Source organism: Sciurus carolinensis, chromosome 7, assembly GCF_902686445.1.
Source record: "Sciurus carolinensis chromosome 7, mSciCar1.2, whole genome shotgun sequence".
Taxonomy (NCBI): Eukaryota; Metazoa; Chordata; class Mammalia; order Rodentia; family Sciuridae; genus Sciurus; species Sciurus carolinensis.
In genome coordinates this window covers 115553987-115575988 of record NC_062219.1, presented here as the reverse complement: position 1 = coordinate 115575988, position 22002 = coordinate 115553987, and the positions used below count along the sequence as shown (strand labels likewise).

General features: G+C 47.1%; 1 protein-coding gene across 4 annotated transcripts in view; it reads right to left on the bottom strand.

Annotated features, from left to right (window-relative positions):
- The window catches only part of Mocs1 (molybdenum cofactor synthesis 1), a 28841-nt gene extending 8064 nt beyond the window's left edge, over positions 1–20777 (bottom strand). For 3 of the 4 annotated variants that reach the window (XM_047557423.1, XM_047557425.1, XM_047557427.1), the window contains exons 1-5: positions 20576–20776; positions 14886–15012; positions 13344–13511; positions 2400–2564; positions 297–358 (exon numbers count right to left, since the gene is read on the bottom strand). In XM_047557423.1, the coding sequence (XP_047413379.1) occupies positions 297–358; positions 2400–2564; positions 13344–13511; positions 14886–15012; positions 20576–20698 (645 nt within the window). In that variant the 5' untranslated portion in view covers positions 20699–20776. Of the gene's footprint in view, positions 1–296; positions 359–2399; positions 2565–13343; positions 13512–14885; positions 15013–20575 lie in introns of all 4 variants that reach the window. The other variant, XM_047557426.1, reaches the window with a different exon arrangement.
- Positions 20778–22002: the final 1225 nt, after the last annotated feature.

Below are 22002 nucleotides of genomic sequence, written 5' to 3'. Positions count from 1 at the left end.
CGGCATTCTCTTGGGATGGCCTTTAGGGCTCTGGCAACTGCAGAGGTCTTCCACTGGGGGACCCATTCAGCGCCTCTCCTCACCAACTCTCCTTAAGTTGAAGGATTCCCTGGGGCCACGTGGTGTGAAGGGAAATGGTGGGAAGTACATTTCAGCTGTACTGGCCAGGGCCGAGGGCTGCAGTGGGCCTGGTGTCACAGTCCCACTGTCCTGGGGCCGGGGGGAACTTTTGAGAGTGGAAGGCCAAGTGAGGTGGGAGAGGAAGGCAGAAATCAGCAGTGGTGGTAGGACCTCACCTTCACAGGGTTGTAGCCCAGCTCAATGGCCTTGTGGATGCCCTCCATGACCTTGTGGAAGCCTGCAGGGAGGAGAGAGAATCCAGGATCCAGGAACTTCCTCTCCCTCCCCTGCCACAGGGAGCCCTGCAGACCACTTTGTCCTGTTACAGAAAACGCTTGCCCTCTGCAGACTGAGAATAAATATTTCAGGTTTTACAAGCCAAGAGGCAAAGCTGAGGATTCCACATAGGTACATGCCATAAAGTACTTTTTGACTAAATTCAAAATATGATAATGAAGTATTTTTGGTAATACAAATCTATAGATAGGATGGAAGGAGGGAATAATTTTTTTTTTTTTTTTTTTACAAGGATACTATTTTGCTTAATTGGGGTTCACAGTTAATGTTCCCAATCATTAATTAATTCCAGATGTTATCTGTAAATCCATTCTAGGTTCAAAGGTCATACAAAAATAGATAGTGGGGGTGGATTTGGCCTGTGGGTCGTAGTGTGCCAGCCCTAGATCTAGGCGAACGCTCTCAGTCTGGATGAGGAAGCTGAGGGCCAGCGGGAGACACAGTCCCACTGGAGGGCAGCTCCCTCTTGCAGAATGCAGGTTTCCACCTCTCACTGGTCCTTTCTCCACAACAGTCTGTCCTTTATTCATGCAGCCTACACTGAGCGCCAACCATGTGCGGTGCTGCCACAGGGCTGCTCGGCGATTACCGCGCCTGTTGTTCTCACCTCCCTCTGTAGTTAATTCCAGCTGCACCCCTGCCCCTCTCCATCCCGGAACTCCTCGTGCACCCAATCATCTGAGCACCAACTGCGTGCTGGCCCCTCCCCACCTCAGCCTATGCAGCCTGGGTGGTGGCCCCAAGGGAGGGCACCTGGTATGGCCTCTGATCCGTACAGCATTTCTGGTTGCCCACTGAGGGAGGGCAAAGGCAGGAACGTGCAGGTCTTATAGAGCATGCTGCTAGGCTAACCAAGAACCAAGAGTGCGCTTCTCCATAAAGCACTACCCCCAAAGGGGGTGACAAGACTGTGAATAGGGGGAAGACCTGATGTTAGGACACACCAGCTCCAACATATGTGCCAGGGAAGGACAAACAAGGAGAGGGGAGTAAGTGGACACGGGGGTCAGGCCCACGAATGCCCCTTCTGCTTCCCACACCAGAGCCCTTGCAGGTCCTCTGCTCACCATCCCCCCTTCTTCAAGGTCACTACAAATGCCTCCAGGTTGACTAGGAGTTCTCTCCTCCCATGGCACGCCGGTCAGTACCACCAGTCGAGCCACAGCTGTCTTGTCCTTAGTAGCCAGCAGGGCCAGGGCAATGTCACCTGTCTTCTGGTCCCTCCAGAGCACATGGAGCAGCTCCCTGTAGAAGGAGGAGGCTCGGTGCTCCCTCAACACAGAAGGGTGCAGATAGGGAGCCACGTGCTGGCAGAGGGGAGGAAAGAGGATGGCGGCACTGACACTGGCCCTTTTTCCAAAGAACAGGGCAGAGAGCGGACTCTCCCTGGCGTCCCTCTCGCCCTCCAGAGTGCTCAGTAAGGGGCCAGCCCGGGCCCCAAGTCAAAGGGTATACAGCCCTGAAGCTTCCACGGCAAGGAGGCCAGGCCGTGGCCCAGGGAGACCCAAGCTTGTTCTGGCTCTACCAGTCTACCTTGGTTCCCATGCCCCTCCCAAAGCCACCAAGCAGGAGGGTGTGGGCGGTGTACAGCAGGGGCGAACAGGAGAGGCTTATTTCCACTTGGGCACAGGACGACCATGGGGACTGCTGGGGACCCCTACCCAGCAGGGCCCACCCTGGCCCTGCCATCTCAGGGTGGTTACTTCCATCATAATCTGGCCCACATTTCTTCAAAGTTCATTGAGGGTGACCAACTCAGCCAGTTTGCCAGAGACTGGTTTTAAAATTCAAAGGCCTTCATTCTGGAAACGCCCCCATCCTGGGACTGGAGCTGGAGTCAGGGAGAGCTGGGTTGCCCTGGTTCATCGGCATTTATTCTCCAGTTGGTAGACATTTGGCTCATCTATAGCCAGTGACTGGGCCCCTCACTCAGTCATGCAGGAACTTGGGAGGAACACCCGCCCCATCCCGAGTCTAATCACCTTTCCTGCGGACGATGAACTCAAACTTGGCTGGCACCAGGGTGTCCAGGCTGATGTTGATGGCAGTGAGACCTGCTTTCTGAAGTGGGGGCAGCAGCCGCACTAGGTTGATGCCATTGGTTGTGATCCCAATGGTCTGCAGTCCTTCCAGCCGGTGGAGCTGGGCTGGGGAGACAATGCAGGGTGGGAGATGTCAGTGTTTGCTCTTGTGCAACCAGGAGAAAGGCTGGACGGCAAGACTCAGTCCAGACAGATGGAGGGAGTACAGCTCTCTTGACCTGTTAACCAGACTTGGCTTAACCAGTCTTGGTTATGTTAATAACCAAGAAATGAAATACTGACTGTGCGCTCAGTGCTGGGTGCTCCGCAGGCACAGCTTACTGTGCCTCCAACAGCCATCAGCCTTAGTAGACGCTGTGGGCTCAGGTCTAGAGTGTCCACAAAGTCCCGTGTCAGAGGCTTGGTTCCTGAGGTGGTGCTATTGGGAGGTGGTGGAACCTTTAAGAAGTGGGACCTAGTTGGAGGTCGTTAGAGACTTTGGGGACATGCCTTTGAAGGGACTGTCTGACCCTGGACCCTTCTTCCTCTCTTTTGCATCCTGGCCACAAAGTGGGCAGTTTTTCTCTGCCACACACTCCTGCCTCACCACAGGCAAGGCCAACTGATAATGAACTAGAACCTCTAAACTGTGAGCCCAATCCTTTCTCTTCTTTAGTCGAGTATCTCAGGAATTTTATCACAGTGACAGAAAACTGACTAACACAGAGAGAAGAGGCTCAGAAAGTCTAAGAAAATTGATCATAGTCATGCAGCTTCTAAGAACAGCTGAGATTCAAGTCCACATGTACTTGAATCTAGGACTGTGCTCTTAAAAACCAACAACACAGGGTCTGTGACTCTGTATAACAAAAACAAAAAATGAGTTCAGATTAAGTACTATTTGACACCTCTACTCTATGACTCCCTAGGAATAAGGATTTAAAAAAAAAATTCATAGCTGCACTGGAGGGTAAGAAAAAAATGCCATGGATGGTCAGAATGACAAAGGTTGAAAGAGAGGAAGTGGCTGGAATCAGATGGAGAGGTGACCACAGCCCAAAGTACACCCAGAAGTTTCCGTAAAAAGTTGCAGGTGACCAGTATGTGCCAAACCTGGCGGTCCTGTGTGCAAAAAGCCGAGGGATTTCAAGGTATGTCAAGGAAGTAGGCTGGCTGGGGAATCATATCTGGATAATCTGGGCAAAGCGGCCTCATCCCTCCCTGAAAGCAAGGGAAGGGAGCAGAAGCAAGGCTAGAGGAGCAGGTAGACACTAAGGCAGCCTGTGGGACCCCCTTGCAAATCAAAACCCACAGATGCGCCAGTCTCTTCTATGAAAGGGCAGAGAATGTGCATCTAACCAATGCCCATCCTCCTGTATCTCTAGGTTACTTATCATACCTAATACAACCTAAGTGCTACATAAACAGGTCATACTGCATAGCTTATGGAATAATGACAAGACAAGTCTGTTTGTGTTTAGTACAGATGCAAATAAGGTAGGCCTAACAACACAGTACAACAACAGCAAGGACTTACTGTTTTGCACTGAATCTCTCTGATGCACGGTTGATTGATTCTGTGCATGCAGAACCTGATACAGAGAGCTGACTATAGCTACAGAAAGAAAAATCGTGACAGGAAGCAAAACGAACACATGAAAAACAAATGAGCAAGCTGGGAAACTGAGCAAAAGGGATTCTTGAACTGCATACAAAACAAAGGAAAAGAGTGAGACAAAAAAAGCAAAAAATAAAAATCCAATAACATCTAGAGAAAAGATAAGCTGTGTGCTATAGTTTGGATGCTCAGTGATTCTCAAAGGCCCACATGTTAAAAGCTTGGTCCCCAGGGTGGCACTATTAGGAAAGGGTGCAGCCTTTAAGAGCAGGGCCTTAGGTCCCTGAGGCGTGTCCTCAGAAGGGACCATGGGACTCTGCTCATTAGTCTCTGATCCTGGTTCAAGACGTGGCTGTGGCCACTCACTTCTCTCTCACAAGCTCCAGCCATTGCCATCCATTGTCCTCACCGGAGGCAAAAACCCACCGGACCTTGAACTTGAACTTCCAGAAGTGTGAACTGAATAAATCTTTTCTCTTTTAAAATTAGTTGCCTTGGGTATTTCATTGAAGTAATACATAACTGACATATACTGTCAAAGTGTTCGCAATAGTAATCTTTGATCAGTAGGATTACGGGTGACTTTTTTTTTTTAACATATTTACCTATATCTAATTTTTTTTCTATGATGAACAAGTTTTCTTTAATAATGTCAAGAAACACACACACAAACACCCCTTGGTTTTTAGTTGACTTTGTGCTACTGACTAGATCTCTCCAGTCCTCAGACCAGGTGCTTCCATCAAACTATCGGAATGGATGTCTCTTGGTGAAGAACCAGCCTAGCTTCACATGAAAACAGACAACAGGAGAAAAGCATTCTAGTAAAGCTGAACTGAGAAAAAGGCAAAAGATTATCAAATTAGTAGCCTGTTTTGGTAGGACTGCACATGAATGCCCATGCTTATGGAGTCGGGGGGTGGGAAATCCTGGGGAGAAGTTACAGTATGGAACTTTAAAATGCCTTTGACCTGGAATTTTACTTCTATGAATTTAACCTAAGGAAATAATCACAGCTGTGAACTGTAGCTACGGACAAGGACATTTATTGCCGAGCAACACTTAATTAAGGGAGGTGGGAAATAATCCAGACGGAAGACCACATCTCTGGATGACGGATTATCATACAACCAAAGACGACTCTGAAAAGGACTCTGACAAACAGCATGCGGGGTGAGGGAAGTGTGTGTGCTCTAAGTAGAGAGAGCAGGTTAAAAACAGCAACCAGATACAGGGAAAAGGCAGGGGGACACCAAAACAATATGTTGACCATGGTTACAAATGGCAGTAGGCAACATTCATCTTGCTCATCTGAAATACACATAAATTAAAAGAAAATAAGAGTTTAAAAATAGAAGCTGTGTGAAAAAGCAGAAAGGAACTTCACTCTGGCTCTGCCAACTAGGAAAATTAGCAGTGATTGTTGGCTCCCTCCACCAATCTATCCTGGAGAAACGTAAAAAAAAAAAAATCTTGAGAAACTCACAGGAAGAGGGAAGCTACTCTGAACTGCTGTGGGGGAAGGGTGGGGGAGGAGAGGGGGCTGGGGGCTGGGTTGTTGGTGACTGGCAGGGAATGTGAGCAAGGCAGTGAGAGCCCTTTTCTTGCTCCTCCACTGCCACCTCGAAACAATTACTGTCTGTCCCCTTACTGAATAAATCAGTGGCAAATGCCCAAGAGAACCAGTCTGGGAACCCACTGGAAGTGAACTCAGGGAAACTGCCCAGCCCTGCTGGGAGAGGAGATGGGGACAGCAGAAGGGGACTGACAACCCCTTGCATTCACTCCCCCATGCTCCCTCTCCAAAGCCCAGGAGACTGTTTCTTCCCAACTCTGCTTCCCCTGAGGGCTTCAAGGCAAAGACCTGCAGGAAGGCCACCTGCACAGCCCCACAGCACGCCCTTCTCACGGGAAGTTCAGTGAACAGAGGTCTGGTGTCCACCAAGCACGGGGGCTGTTTGGTAGGTACATAATGGACATCAGTGGACAACTGATGTTCTGGGACCTGAGGCCCTCCACTTGAGCCCCGGCCCTGCCGAAAACTAGGATCAGGCCTTAAACTGCTTCAGTTAAGCAAAGCCATACCAAATAGCTGGAACCCTCAGGGGAACCTAGGCTCATGTCTAAATCCCTTCCTCCCCCACCCCCCAAGAACTCCTTTAAGATATACCAGTAGAAGAAACACTGAAATAGGCAGACCAACAATGTGAGATAAGCCTGATAAACACAATGAAAGAAATAGTAATATGAAATAAAGTAGATTCTGAAAGTATAAAAAGGAACAAGACAAACTATTAAGTAAAAACATAATTGTGACATAAAGAATGTGGATGACAAGAGTCATGGACACAGGAGAAATGTGTGAGCTGGAAGATAAAACTAGGGAACCTTCCCAGGAAAAGGAGGAGGAAAGTAAAAAATCAAAATATAACTTAAGAAACATGAGGGCTAGAAGTAGGAGGAGCTACATGCAGATAACAGATATTTTAGGAGGAAAATGTTAATGTAGATAAGGATATACGTAAAGAAATATTGGAGAAAATTTCCCCCAAGCTTATGACAAAACATTTTAGTATTAAAAGCAAAATTTTGCTGTACATGGTGTTATGGGACCTGTTTGCCCAGCTAGGTTTCTTTCTTCTTTTGGACCCATCCTTTTTTCTCTGCCACTACTTCTTCCTTTTGGAATGAGAATGTTTACTCTTGCCATTTTATACTAGATATATGTAACTTGCTTTTGGTTTTTACAAGAGTTTACTTGCTTTTGGTTTTTACAAGAGTTTACTTTGAGCCTCAGATGAAACTTTGAACTTGGACTTTTGGGCAATGCTAGAACTGTTAAGGCTATGGGTCTCTAGGAGATGAACTAAATGCATTTTGCATTGTGAGATGGACATGAACTCTGGGGGGCCCAGGGCAGAATGTTAATAGTTTGGGATATGAGGTCCCCCAAAAGGTTCTGTGTTAATAATGCAAGAATGTTCAGAGGTGAAATGACAGGACTGTGAGAGCTGTAGCCTAATCAGTCTGTCCTCGTCTGAATGGACCAACTGGGTGGTAACTGTAGGCAGGTGTGACATGGCTGGAAGAGGTGGGTCACGGGGGTGATTCCCCTTCCCCTTCTCTCTGCTTTGTGGCCACCATGAACAATGGAGCTGTGCTTCTCCCCTGAGCCCTTCCACTATGAGGGTCTGTGTCGCCTTGGGCCAAGAGCGATGTAGTCAACTCACCAGGAACTGAACCTCTGAAACCATGAGCCAGAACAAACTTTTCCTCCTCTAAAATGAATTTAAAAATAACGAAGTGAAATTTCATCAAATGCCAAAAGAACAATTGAGGAAAATTGTATTTAAGCTAGACTACTAAAAAAAGAAATGCTATAGTAAAATTCAAGGAAATCAGATTTTTAAAAACCCACCACTAATAACTTACAGAGTAAAGACCGTAACACCTTAAAGTAGCAAGGATCAAAGTGAATAAGACTTTTCTCAATAGTGATATTGACTATAAAAGACAACTGGGTGACATTTTTTTGCGGGGGCAGTACTGGTTATTGCCCTGCTGGATAACCCAGGGTCTCAACCTGCTATGCAGGTGCTCTGCAACTCAACTGTGCTCAAAATATACCTAAAGTACAAAAACGCTAAAAAGTTTAAAGTAAAAAATGAAAACAGATACAACAGATATAATAAAAGCTGCTATAACTTTGGTGAAATAAAACAAATATATATTAAGAACTAAGGTATCATGAAAGAGAAAGACCTAGGTAGTGAATTCAATTTACCAAAAAGACACACCTCTAAACATTTATGAATCTAGTAAAGCTGCCTCAAATATATAAAGTAAAAAGCAACAAAATCCCCGGGGAGAAATTAACAAATCCACCCACTCATTTGTCATTGGAAGACCAAGAAGACAGAAAGCCAGAAAAGATCATGACAATACAAAGGGCTGAACAATAGAATCTCCAAGCCAGATCCAACAGATGAATATGTAGAATTCTACATCCATTTTAGTACATTTTTCTCAAATATGCACAAAATATTCATGGAAACTACCAATCTAATTAGGTCATAAAATAAGCCTCAACAGATTGTGAAGGAGTATCTCATAGTTAACATTCTCTTATTACCATTATTATCCAACACGGTATACTCGAGGTCCTAGATATGGTAATAGAACAAGAAAAGAAAATTAAAGGCATAGAACAAGAAAATTAAAATTAAAGGCATTAGATGGAAAAGAAAAGACAGATTTTTAGTTATTGATTATATAGTTATTAGCATAGGAAACTTAAAAGAATTTAAACAGCCATACCATACCATTGATGAAAGAGTTGGTAGCCTGGTTGGGTAATAGAAATATACCAGCAATAAAAATCAGAAATTTTTTTTTTTAAATGACCCTGTCAGGATTGCAGCATAAAACTGAGTTCACCTCAGATGGTTAAAATAGACTACCATGAAGGCTACTTATAAAGGTATGAGCAGGATGCAGGGACCCAACAATGCACAGTACAGCACTCAGACTAGCAAAGTTAGGGATCCATTACCATGCCTAGGGCCAAAGATATGGGGGGAATTAAGTTAGGAGTTTGGTGGAGCCTCTGTGGAGGAGGGGCTGCTTTGTAGGAGCTCTATGAGGGGAACACAGCTGTCAAAAACCCAGCAGAGAATAAGGGAAGGGGCCAGCACACAAGGACTCTACACAGTGTGATCCCTGAGCAAAGACCAGGGCAAAGGAGGAAGACAGCTCTGGAAGGCAGGGTATGAGCAAAAACGATGTTAATGCTTCCCAATTCAATGCAATCAGACCCAGGAGGACTGTCCATGTTACTTGATAAACTGATCCTAAAATTTAAATGGGCAAGGCTTAAGACAGCTAAAGCGCCGTCGAAAAATAATAAAAAGGAATTGCCCTGCTGGATAATGGATATATTCTGAAGCTACAATGATTAAGATAATGTAATACTGGCATGAAAAACTGAGCAATAAATAGAACAGAGTAGAACATGAAACAGATCAATGCCTATATGACAAATTTATGGGAGGAAGTGGGGACTGTTCAATACAAGGAACTAGAAAAAGTGGCCATCTATATGGAAAGATGTTAAGTTGGATTCCTAAAGATCATCCATAGATGAACTAAGAATTTAAATGCAATTTTTTTTTTTTTTTAAAGCAGAAAACAGGCAGTTCATCTGACCTTGGTTTAGGTGTTCATTAATGGATACAAAAATCACCAACCATAAAAGAAAACACTGATATATTTAAGAACTGCTACTGTTCAACAGTATCATTATTCAAAGTAGAGCTTGTTTTTTTCAGATTGGGAGAAGGTATTTGCAACATATACAAACAAGCTTTACCAAATCAATATGAAAGGACAAATAACCAAATAGAAAAATGTGCAAAAACATGGTCAGGTTATTACACAGAAATACATAAGGCTAGTTAACATATCAAGAGATACCTGACTTCATTCTTAACATGAAAATATAAATCAAGACCACAATGAAACATGATTTTACAGAAAATATAAATCAAGACCACAAAGAAACATGATTTTACACATTTAACTGCCAAAAGTCAAGAATGGCACCACAAGTGTTAAGGAGGCCGCTCAACAAGACCTGTTCTGCTGGTGAGAGTACAGAGGGACAAGTACTTTATAAAGCAATGCCAGATTGTTTTCCAAAGTCAAATATTCACATGTTCTATAAGCCAGCAATTCTGCTCCTAGAGAAACTGTACAACAGGAAATGTGAGCGAGGATAACAGCATTCAAAGTAGCACAGTTTACAACACCAAAAAATGGTAACCAATTCAAATGGTCACTAAGACATAAGTACAGTCACATAATGAAACAGCAGCTCACAGAAAAAAGGAAAGAATGACTCTGGAGGCCATGTATGAATTTCACTGGCATCAAAACAGAAAGCCTTGAAAGACTAAACATATAGCACATTTATGAAGTTCAAAAACACTCGGTCTGATTTTATGAAAGCAAGGGAAAGAAAATTTACGAGTGTTTGCCTCAGATGGTAGAGGGGGAAAAGGGGACAAGACGACAGGATTGGGAAGGTCAAAAAGGTGGACAGAAGTGGTTACCAGTGTTCTTATTCTTAAAAAAAAAAAAAAAAAGTTGGGGGAAATCAATTTCCTTAGAAATTGATAACATTATTAAAACAAATGAGAGTAGATTAAATCATTTTGTCATAGACCAATGACAAAAACTCTCAAGAACCAAGGATTATATTTTATAGAATTCTATACAAGTGGAGTCCATCAAAAATAAAAATCGTCACCCTTTTCAAAACCTGTCAATGGCTCCCCATTGCACTAGGCCCTCTGAGAATTTAAGCTGTGGGATCTACCTCTTCTCTATAAGGAAGAGGGAAGGAGTGAAGAAATGGAAGACAAAGAAGGGGGGAGAGAGGGGAGGAAAAAGTAAAGGAGACAGCAGCACTGAAGCTTAGCCCCACCAACCTGACAGTGACAGGTCATCTGAAGTCACCACACAAACAAGGCTCTGCAAACTCCCCAACACCACCATGCACTTGCATGTTTGTTTCCCCCTCCCTTATTTCTTTTGGGGGAGTCCCTGTCCAACATGGCAGCTGCTAGCCATGAGGCTATTCACATTGCAAGGGTAATAAGAGCTTTCCAGTCACATTAGTCACATGTTAAGTGCTTCAGAAATACATGTGCCTACTGCTACCCTATCAGACCACAAAGACTTCCCATCATCTTGGAAAGTTCTAGTGGACAACAGGACCTTCACCCACTGAGCAGACAGAGGGAGCCAGAGGGCTGCCTGGTGCAATCCCGCTCTGGGGAGGCAGCACCCAGGCTGTTGGAGCTTAGGCAGGGCCTGGAGTGAACAGGACCTCACAACCTGCTGAAACCTATGACCTGCCATCCTTTCACTCTGCCCTTGGGTGGGATCCCTCAAAACTACCAGCTGGGAGGCTGAGGGGCAAATGTTAGTGAAATCCCGCCTCAGGCTTCTGCTTCCTCCCCTGCCCTGACCTCCCTCCCCAGCAGCACCTACCTGCCCTGCCCTACCCTTTAGGGTGGTTTTGCTGTGAGGAAGCTCCTCTGGAGAAGATCAGAGGGGCCACCTGAGGACTGAAAGTGCTCCATAGGAGGTCACAGCAGGGCAGCTGCCATTCCATGTAGCATTGCAGGAGGGAAGAGGGAAATCCTCAGTAGAAGGTCCTCATCCTAACCTGTCTACATGGTGCCTAGCAGCACATGACAGCAGGAAAGGGAAAGGTCCTTAAAGTGGACGAGGAGGCCAAGGCAGGGAAGGGGAAGATTTACAGGGCCAGGAGTGGAAGAAGGGGAACAGGGCTGCCAGCCTTCCCGGCTATGCAAGTTGATGGCCACCTTCCATGGAGAGCTGAGAGTCTGTGCCATGCTGACCAGCCAGTACGCCTCCCTGCCTTGGCTCCTCCACAGGGCTGGCATGGAGCACTGGGATTGAAGGTGGAACCTACATGGAGGGCCAAGGAAGTGGTCTGAATGAGGGGGCTGGGCTGGCAACCAGCCGAGCTCAGCAGCTTCAGCCCTTTCCTGGAATCCAAGCAGTCTTTCAGTTCTGAGGACCTGCAGTAACATGGGGTCAGCGTACCCAGCACAGGAGTGCTAGCAAGGTTAGTGACCAGTGGGGACCGGCGGGTGCTCGGAGGGTCCTTTGCCCCTCCTTGGGATTCCCACAGCACCTGGCCTTCACTAGATCAGCCTTAGCATGTGGCTGGCAATTCACTCCAGCAGCTGCTTCCTGTAGTGGGTGGGCTGTGCAACAGCAAGGCCTACAGTTCTGCTCATGAAGCTTCATGTTCCCACACGGTACCAGGCACGTGAGGAGGTTCTAGCAAGAACATTTACAGATCCCACAAATGAGGCAGAGAGCTGAGGAGATCCCATCCAGAGCAGCTGGGAGGGAGGCAGCACCCAAACACGATCTTATTTTCCTTTGATTCCATCATCTAAAATGACATGAACAAGGTCTCCCTCTGCCTGTCCTGGGGACTTAGAAGCAGCACAAAGCGAGAGGCCTGTAGAGCACCCACTGAGCACTGGTCACTGGTTCTCATTTCCCACTCAGGTCAACTCTGTAAGATAGGTCCTATCAGTGCCCCAAGGCTTAGGATGAATTTTGAAAGTTGCCTAAAGATAAACTGTTAGTAAGAATCATAGCTGAGATTCAAACAGAAGTATGTCTCCTACTCCAGAGAAGGTGCTTTGACCCACCCTTTAATTGTCTGTTCAACAGTGAGCACAAAAGTACAAGGTCAGGCCTGGTGTAGGAGCTGGGAACAGACCTGCCCAGCAACCTGAGCTTCCATGTTAAAGGAAGAGTTAGACTACTAAAAACAAAAGCAGAAAAGACAAAAAACAAAACAAAACAAAAACCCATAAACATGTGAACAAATAATGCTAGGATGAGATAAATGTTAAGAAGAAAATTAAACTAGGGTAAGGGGGAGCAGGGATTGCCATACTTTTTTTCTGTGAAAATCCAAATAGATTTTTTTCAGCCTGTCTGGTTAGTTTTGCAATATGGTCTTTACTGCAACTACTCAATTCTGCAAAAACAGCCAAGTGCAATATGTTAAGAAATGGGCATGGCTATGTTCCAATAAAACTCTATTAATGAACACCAAACTTAGGATTTCATGTGGTAGAAAATGTTAATCTTATGATTTTTGCCCCCATCATTTAGAAATATAAAAATCATTCCCAGCCATATAAAAAACAGGTGGTGAACCAAATTTGGCTCCTGGGCTATAGCTTGCCAATTTCTGGGAGGAGTGCCCGGGTGTGTATGTGGGATGCACTTTAGACAGAATGGTCAAGTTTTGCTGAGGGGCTGAAATCTGAGCAGAGACCTAAAAGAGGACAAGCAGGAAGCACAAGGTCCCCTGGAAGGGAACAGTAAGCATGAAAACCTGGCTGTGTGGACTGGAGAGGAGGGAGGAGGCAGATACAAGGCCAATGGAGACCAGCAGGAGCCTAGTCATGTGGGCCACCTGAAGAGGACTTTGGTCTCAATGTGATAGCAAGCCACTGGGATTTGGCATCCAGCAGCTTTGTGACCCTGGAAAAGCTGAATCTCCCCACGCCTCCTTTTCTCATCAAAACAGGAATAATAAATAGTGCCTGTTATAGGACAAAGTGAACATAATGTCCAAATGACAACTGCCAATATTAATGTCAACATCTGAGTTCAGGTGGAGGAGGCAGGAGATGAAAGGAGGTGATGACATTTGTCCAACTCACCCACAATGTCTACCACATCTGGCCGGATGAGGGGCTCTCCACCTGTGAGTCGGATCTTATCAACACCTTCTTTCACAAATAGCCGGGCAAGGGTCAGGATCTCCTCTGTAGTCAGCAGGTCAGCCTTGGGGGTCAAGGGGACACCCTCCTCAGGCATGCAGTACTGGCCTGAGGGAAGGAAGGGGATGAGGAGGTAGGAAATAGGTATGGCAGGCAGGCCCAGGATGTCCCTGCTCTTCAGCTTCCCATTAGGTCAAGAGTTTCCCTAAACCCTGTCTAGACAACGCTCTTGCCAAGTCAGAGGTCCTATAAATCCCGACTCCCCTTCTCATCTTACTGGCCCCCCACCTGGCCTGACAATCCCTCTGTGGGGAGCTGGGAGTAAGGGTTAAAGGAAGTCAACTATGCTGAGGGTACAGTCTGGCTGGGGCACAGGGACACTGGTCCCTCAGCCTGGGACAGGGTCTGCCTAGAAAGGTCCGGGCCCTGGTGTTGTTCATTCTCCTCCTCTAGCTGTGGCAGTCACTTCACTCTGGGCGTGCCAGGAGGTGGTTTGGGGAAAGCTGCTGTCCTCTGTAGCCACACATGACCTCAAATCTACCCTATCTATTACAGGTAGTCTCACTTCATGGAACACTGACGTGTTCCTTCCACAGGGTGAGGTAGCAGAAGGGGCAAATAGGCAAGCTGTGGAAGAGAGAGGGCACCATTTTCCTGCCACCACTTCTTAGAGGGCAGCTCTCTTCAAGGATTGAGTCAAGATCTTATCACAAAGTCAAGAAGTGTGTTGGGTCCAGATTTGGACTGCAGAGACTGGGAAGAACAGGTTAAAAAATGTAAGAATGCAGCACATGTAATGTTTGGTTAAGCATGTACCAAATTTGTGTGTGTGCTTATTGACCCATGAAGTAAATACATTTCTTATGGGGTAGAGCAAGAGGGAAGGAAGGAAAGAATGGGAGGAGAGAAGGGAAGGGGAGCAGAAGGGGTAAGGAGCAAACAAAGAAGGAAGGAGGGAAAGGGAGAACGACCTACCTCTGGAAGTCCCTCTAGCAGGGGTCACACCCCCCAGAGTGCTCCCTGCAGAGGATTATGCAATGAGTGCTCTGTGTGTCAGCCCGGTCTGGGGTGACCAGTCACAGAATTGGGGCATCTCATGGCTGGCAGTGCTGACCTCAGGTGCTGCAGTAGATTTCACTCACATATAATGTCAACCATCCCTGACCCTGCCATGTCCTAGACTTTTGAAAATGGAAGGGAAACAGGAGGAAGGAGACCTGAAGAGTGAGAGGCTCAGGACCCAATCGCGTTACTGTTCTCAAATCTAACCTCAAGCAGGACTGAGCTTCCATAATCCTGAAACTCAGCCTTAACCTCTCTAGGCCCTCAAAGCCTGCCTGGCCTAGCCAGCAAGGCTGGTGGGTAAGGAAGTTGGAAGACCAGTATCAGAGGACCGAGGTGGCTTTCTGGGCATGGGGAGATTTCAGAAGCTACTTCAGCAGAGGGTCAGCAGCCCAGAGTGGGCCCAAGGTAGAGACTCACATCGGAGGTTGCACTTCTCGGTGAGGGAGATCCGCAGGTAGTTGTGTTGCCGGCCAAAACTGTCTGTGAGGAAGGCGGAGAAGGGGACCACGTGCTCCCGCAGGAATTGTCTCCGCCTAGACAGCTCCTGCAAGGACAGGGCAGGGGGAATCATGGGGCGTGAACAGCCCTTTCCCCATCTTACATTTGGACAGCAGTTCTAACCTTTTTATTTATTTGGGCCCTGCAACTTCAGGGGAGTTGGGAGGGTCCCTCTGATTGACAGACTAGGAAACAGGCCTGACAGAAGGTTCCTCTCAGACACTTGGCTGAGGATGGGGAATTCTGGCTGGGCAGCAGGGGGAGGGAAAGGTGGGTAGGGATTCCTTCAGTCTTTATTCTTTGCCCTACCTAGTTCCAGAAGGAAGGATTAGCACCCATTGTGTGGGGCCCACAGTGAGATTGCCACAGGCTCCAAGCAAGGCCCAAACCAGTTCTGGGGAGAGGAAGGAAGCCAACCCCACTCACTGGACAGCTAGTCTGATTTGTCTCCTGTTCAGCTCTCTCCCCTTTCCAAAGCACAACAATCCCGACAGACGCTGATGAGACCATTATGACATGGTGGTAACATTTACCAATCTTAAGGTTCCCAAATAATGTTCAATTCCCACACCCAACATAAGGTATTACTATAACCAAGGCTAGGATGGAGTCCAAGAATACAATTGGCAGAACCAGGACTCAAATTCAGGACTTTAAGTTGTATGTTCTTTCTTCTAATTACACAGGGACAGTCCAAGGTAGGTAGGACAATGACTATGCTTAGGAGAAACTACTTTTCTAGAACCTTTAGGACAAAGAATCACAACCCTGGCACCTATCTGTCAGGTCTACAGGCAGGGCTCTGGGCTGGGGACCAGAACACTGATTTCTGGACCAGCAGCAACCCGATATAAAAAGTTCCTTAACTTTTGGTCTGCTTTCCCACTGTCAAGTAAGAACAAGGTTATAGATCCTACTAGAAGTAAAGAAGCTGGTAGCTGAATACCCAGGCTTATCATGATCTTATAACCCAAGAGCAGGAGGCCTCTGGCCTTCCAGAAGTCCAAGTTAGCTGTGTGCCTATACCTAGGAGGAAGAGACTGATAAGTCCCTCAGTCCAGGCTGCACATAAAAACCATTTGGGGAGTATAAGAAAAATTCCACTGGATTCCCTCTGAATCCATATCTCTGGGACTGTTGCATTGTGATTTTTTCCAGGCGATTCCAAAGTGCAGCAGGTTTAAGAGCCATTAATTGAATCAAAGACAGAAGGGGCACGAGTATGAGCATGTGTGTGTTGGGAAGAGGGGATGTGTCATGATTTTCTTGGGCCTACAAAGCTTTCCTCACCCTATCTACCCTGATACCAGTTCTCACCTCCTTGGAGAAACCCTGCTCACAGTCCCAAAGGAAGGAACCTTCATTTCTCTGAACTGCAGGCTGCTGTGATTCTAAGTCACATACTCTCTTCCCGCATCGTGATGGAGAAGAGTCAGGGGCTGATCCAGCATCTAGAATCCCACTGGCCATCAGACTCCAGAAAACGAAAAATGGAGGGATTGGGGTACATGACACTGCTGCTCTCTTTCCTTCCACTCAACAGCTATTTGCAATTTAATCATGTTAATCACCACAAGCTCTACCTCCTGCCAAGTAGCTCTCCTCACTCTAACATAAGGTGGGGAGTAGCAGGGTGAAGGAGGAGCCAAAATAAATCTAGAAATTGGGAGGTGAGAGGATCAAGGAGCATGACTTGGCAGAAACCAGAGAGCAAGAGGAGCAGCGGAGCCTGGAGCGCTCGCAGGCACTCCATCCTGCCTCTCCTCCTCCCACGCTGCCTGGCCTACTTGCCTTCTTTTGCTATTTTCCCTTTCCCTTCAACATTCTGGAGGAAAAAAAAAAAAAAAAATCTACGCCAAAGGCATCCAGGATTCAGAGGAGATTACCAGGGTGGACAGGGACCTTGCGCACTCAGGGCTGGCTGGGACATGTCAAAGACGTGGACACTCCAGGCTGCCCACATTCCCAGGCCCCAACCTGGAGTAGGCAGCCTCCCCTGCAGGAAGCCCTCCTACAGATTTGGCATCTCCAGCATGGAGCACAGAATGTTGGTACATGTTGAACTGTCGTGTCAGTGAACAAACAGGCCTATCTAATGAAACGGGAAAGGTGGTCTATGGGAAATCCACTTACGCGGAATCACTCGTTTCTGAGCTGGTCTCTGTTATAAAAATAGATTAGCCTAACACAAGGTTCTCAACCCCAGCCACACATCAAAGTCACCTGAAGAGCTTCTAGGAAGTCCTGAAGACAGAGTCCCACCCCAGAGATTCTCATTCTACTGAGTGCCTCAGCCAAGCAGTTCAGCACATCAGGTTAGTTACACCAGGATCAGGTGCCATTCTCTGTTGGAGGGTGGTAGCCGTGGTTCGTGAAATAGGTAAACCTGTATTACAAACCGGGCACTTCCTCCTCTAGAAAGTGGAGATAATAATCCTATTATTCTAATCTGTGCATTTGGAGGAGTTCCTGACATATAAGTGATCACTGTCATTTTCTTAACGTAATTTCTACATTGGATGTGTGTGTCCAACTCTACTAACTGCACGTGGCCTGCGATTGAGAGTTTCAGGTCTGTCACCACACCAACCAAAGCAGGACACATGGAGTCTAAGTTCCTCTAAGACCACTGATACTAGTGCTGCTAACCAGGCTCTGGGCAGCCTTCCATATGCTACCACTTAGCTCTCATCTACCTCATACTCACTGGGATAGAGGTGGGAAAGGGTGGTATTTAGGTAGTTAAGGGAGGAACTTTACCCTTAAGGGTCTTTGACTGGAAGGATAAAGGCCAGCTCCCCAACAGCTCTAGAATCTAGATAGAATAGCAGGGTTACTTAGGAGAAAAAGGACACATTCCGAACTCAATTATCAATGGCCCCAATTTACCTGCTCTTGGGATGGTACATATGAGGGTTTCCTCAAAATTAATCTACTCAATGAGAGGACACAAAGTGCCCAGCCCCAGGCCTGATTCTCCCGCCCTCTCCCAGCATGCCCTCCCTGGGTGTGGGGTCTTCATGCCTGTGGCTCCTGGTGAGGATAGTCCACTTCACGGAGGTACAGGTTTGGATAGGAAGAGTACCCCCTGAAAGTTCTTTTCCCTCCCTGCCCCACGCCAACTCTGTCATCTTCCTCCTGCTTTCTCCCACACCCACTTCCTTCCTGAAAAATCCCCTTGCCTGCATTTGGCCCTTTCTGGTACCCTGAACGGCTGGGTGCCTTTGCCTTGCCCAAAGTCACCTCTCCCCTGCCAGACAATAGGCCAGGGCCTCAGGCCAGACCCTTGTTACACCAACGAAGTCTTCATGGAGCCCCAGCAGGAGAAAGGACAGGGAACCTGGGCTGCACTAAATCCTGCACAGAAGGTTGTCTGGCCCACCCCAATCACTGTGGCTGGTCCCCACTTTCCTAGAAGCCACCATGACCCTTTTGCACCTGTGTAAGCTGTTCAGCCTGTCTTCAGAGCCAGTCAAGGCCCCCCCTTTCCACTGTCTTCACAGCCAGTTCCCACTTACTCCTCACTTCTCTCTCTCATAGCCACATCCTGACACTAACAATGCCCAGGGGTTTTTCATGCAGGCTCTTTCAAAACAGACCACCAGAACCCTGTGAGGGGTGCGGAGAGGGACTCCACTGGAAGGGAAGGTGGGACAGAGATTCCATATGCCCCCACCCCCGTTTTAGTCAACTGGAAAGCTCTGTGGATAAGCTGATCCGACTGATTGATCTATATCAGTCATGTAACCTCTGAGATTCTCTTAAAGACAGAATTCTGTATCCTCCCCTACTGCATGAGCTGGTCCAACCCTCTGAATCTATAGACATGAAGCAACAGTCCAGCAACCAGGAGAAAATGGAGGCAGAAGGAGAATGATGGTAGGACTCCCTCTCCAGTGCTCAGCCTACTATTCACATTCCTCCTCTCTATTTGCATTTCAAGTAGCCAAATAAGTTTGCTGATGCCCCTGCACAGCTGTGTGTTAAGTGCCATGGGGTAACACCTAGAAAGGCAGAGGCAGGCCTGGCATTTAGGAGCCCCCACTATTCAGAGATCAGATGTGATTACACAGCTGACAGGATGACTATCCTGCGTGTCCAGATGGGGGGAAACTAAGAGGACACAGCACCTGCCAAGGATATCGAAGATAATAACTAGCACAAATGCTTACCCAACATAGCACCTCCATGTGCCAGACTTTCCTCTAAGTATACATGCTAGCATATATTAACTGTTAACACTATGGCAGAGATGCGATGAGAAAAAAACTGAGGGTCTGAGAAGTGACTTGCTGAAAAATCTAATAAAGGGTAGGACTGGAGCTGGATTCAAATCCTGACATTCTGCTCTACAGCCCACCAGTGTTCTTCCTGCTACATCACATCTGCCCTTGAGTATAAACAAATGGTAGCATAGCTTCTCTCCCCAGGATCCCACATAGAGTTCCTGCTCCCTTGCTTTACAGGGACTTCAGGGATAACTTAACTGAACTATCGCACCTGAAAATACAGGTACAACCCACCTGATTCTACTTATTATAAAGACTAAAGGAGACCACTTACTGAGTCACCTAGCAGAGGCCCTCTCAGGAAAAGTACCAAATAAGCGGGGAGGGGTAAGGAAACTTCCCTTCCTGAATTCTTTAAAGATCTCTCAGCCATCTTTGCTTTCCCGTCTCTTCCTCAATGAAGTTCAGAGTTCAAGAATACTAAAATTTTTTCTACTTCCAAAAACAATGGGTCTACTTGTTTTAGGATCCCAGAGGGGCTGAGATTTAGGGAAAGCAAGTGCTCTGGTCAGAGTCCCACCCTCTTATTGAGAAAGATGGAGAGGTCAATGACTGAGTGATTCAAAGAATCCTGGGACATGCTGGCCTGGAAGACTGGAAAAGAACAAATAGATTAATATAGAAAAGATGTTTACCAAATGTAAAAGATGCTGGGCAAAGATTTCTCTAATCACAGAACCAAAACAACAAACTTAGAACTTGTTATGACATGAAAGGCTCTGAGGGGGCACTGTCAAGGATGGAGGGATCCTGAGCCAAACCTCAAATGAGGCAGGAACCCTTAACCTGGAAGAAGTCATGTCCTATTCTGTGAACTCTAGAATGAGGCTGAACCCTCCCAACGGAAACAAAGATGAGGCAGAAAGAGCCAGCAAAGGACAGATCACAAAGCTCTGTGACTACAAAGTGACAACTGACTGTTGGTGGCTCCGAAGTGACATTTTTAGTGTCACACTATGATGAAGCTGTTACCACAGGAGCACCTTATCACACAGACACCCTCCACTCTGGGGATAGAAAAGAAAATGTAAAAAAGTGAAGCAGGGCTGAAGGGTACTAACAAAACTTCCAGACCCGAAGACCCTTCCTAGGTGGCCCCCATTTTCTGCAAACTGAGTCCTGGAAGGGAGTGATAAGGGGGTTCTCCGCTCTGCGGAGGCTCGCCTGCCAGCCCAGCTTGGGAACTTCACTCGCTCTCCGACTGAGCGCCGAGGTGGTCCCCGGAGGGGCTCGGAGGACAGGTCTGGTGCTTCTCGGGGCAAGGGGTGAAATGCTCGGGCCTTGCCAGGAAAGGTGCGGGAGCTGGCGCAGGGGGCTCACCTCCGTGGCGGGTTGTAAGGGCTCCCCGGGATAGGGCTGCGTCACCGGGGCCCCCGAGCTGCAGCCCCGGGCACTGGACCGCACGAGCCGCTCCAGTATCCGGGACACCGGCCGCGCCGCCATGAAGACTGACCGCTGGGAGCACCTCGGCGGTGGGGGGTCAGGGAGCACACAAGCACCGGTCTCGCGGCCCGGGCCGTCCCCGAGAGGGCGGGGCCCGCGCAGCCAATCAGCGAGGGCGCCGCGCGGCCTTCTGGGAGCTGTAGTCCTTTAGCCCCGCCTCTTGCCTGCGCTGTGGAGCGCTCTTGGGCAGAAGCCTCAAAGGGGCAGCACAAAGGCACTTTTCCTCCAGCCTTTTCTGGGTCGGAATTTAGGACATGCTGTGACTGGTGGAAAGCACTATAGTCAGGGTAGGACTAGGGCGAGGAGCAAGAGGCACTTCCTTGGTGCAGGATTTAAGGGAGTGCCAAGAAAACTCCATTGTTAAGATAAAATTTCAATGCAGTAGTGTGAAAATTCAGAATCAGTGCAAAAACGAAAACAAACCAAAGCCCACCAACCATGAAATATTTAAATTTTACACCGATCGAGACCGATCTTATGCTTGGAGTACTCACTTCCCTCGCTTTGAAGTGGGATAAATGAAGAAATAGGTAGAAAGGAGACATACAGGAAGGACATGAAAATAGGATTTTAATTCAGAAGTTCTGCATATTTATTCAGACCTGTCTTGCCCTAAGCCAGTCTCTCTTTCAGGTCCATTACTTCCAAATTCCTGGGAAATCTATAAATCTACCAATGCACTGTTAATTAGTCTCCCAGCAATTTGATTAAAAGCAAGGAGGCACCACATCTTGATGAACCTATAATTTAGAGGAATTTCTGGTGCTATTGCTCAGATATCAAAGACCATGTCGACCTAAGGATCCTGAGATTGACCACCAGAAACTGTCTTGAGATGGTCAAACTTATGCCATTCCTATATACCCTCCCCTCATCGAGTTTCCTTTAAAAGAAGGTCTGGGAACACCCCCACCCCCAAGGCATCTTCTTGCTCAAGATGGCCCACATTCTCCCCTAAATGTGTATTCCTTGCTTTACCATCAAAAACATTTGTCTCTTCAGATTTTCCTCATTTTCCCTTGAATTTGTATCTACTTTCCTAAATAAACCTCTGTCTTTGGAATATACTGAAATTCTTTTCTGTCATGCTCCAGAGTCTTTTCTGGCTGCTCCTGAGTCAAATTCCTCCTCTCCCAAAACTCCTCTGGCCCTTCTTAGGAGACACCGTTTTTCATGACATCCCCTCTGCCCTAGCCCAGATTCTGGTTCAGAGTCAGTTCCCTCTTTCAAGATACGCTTCTCTAATTGTGCCCCCAAAGGACTTTAACAATCTTGTCCTCTCTGTTAAGAAAAGGTGTTAATGG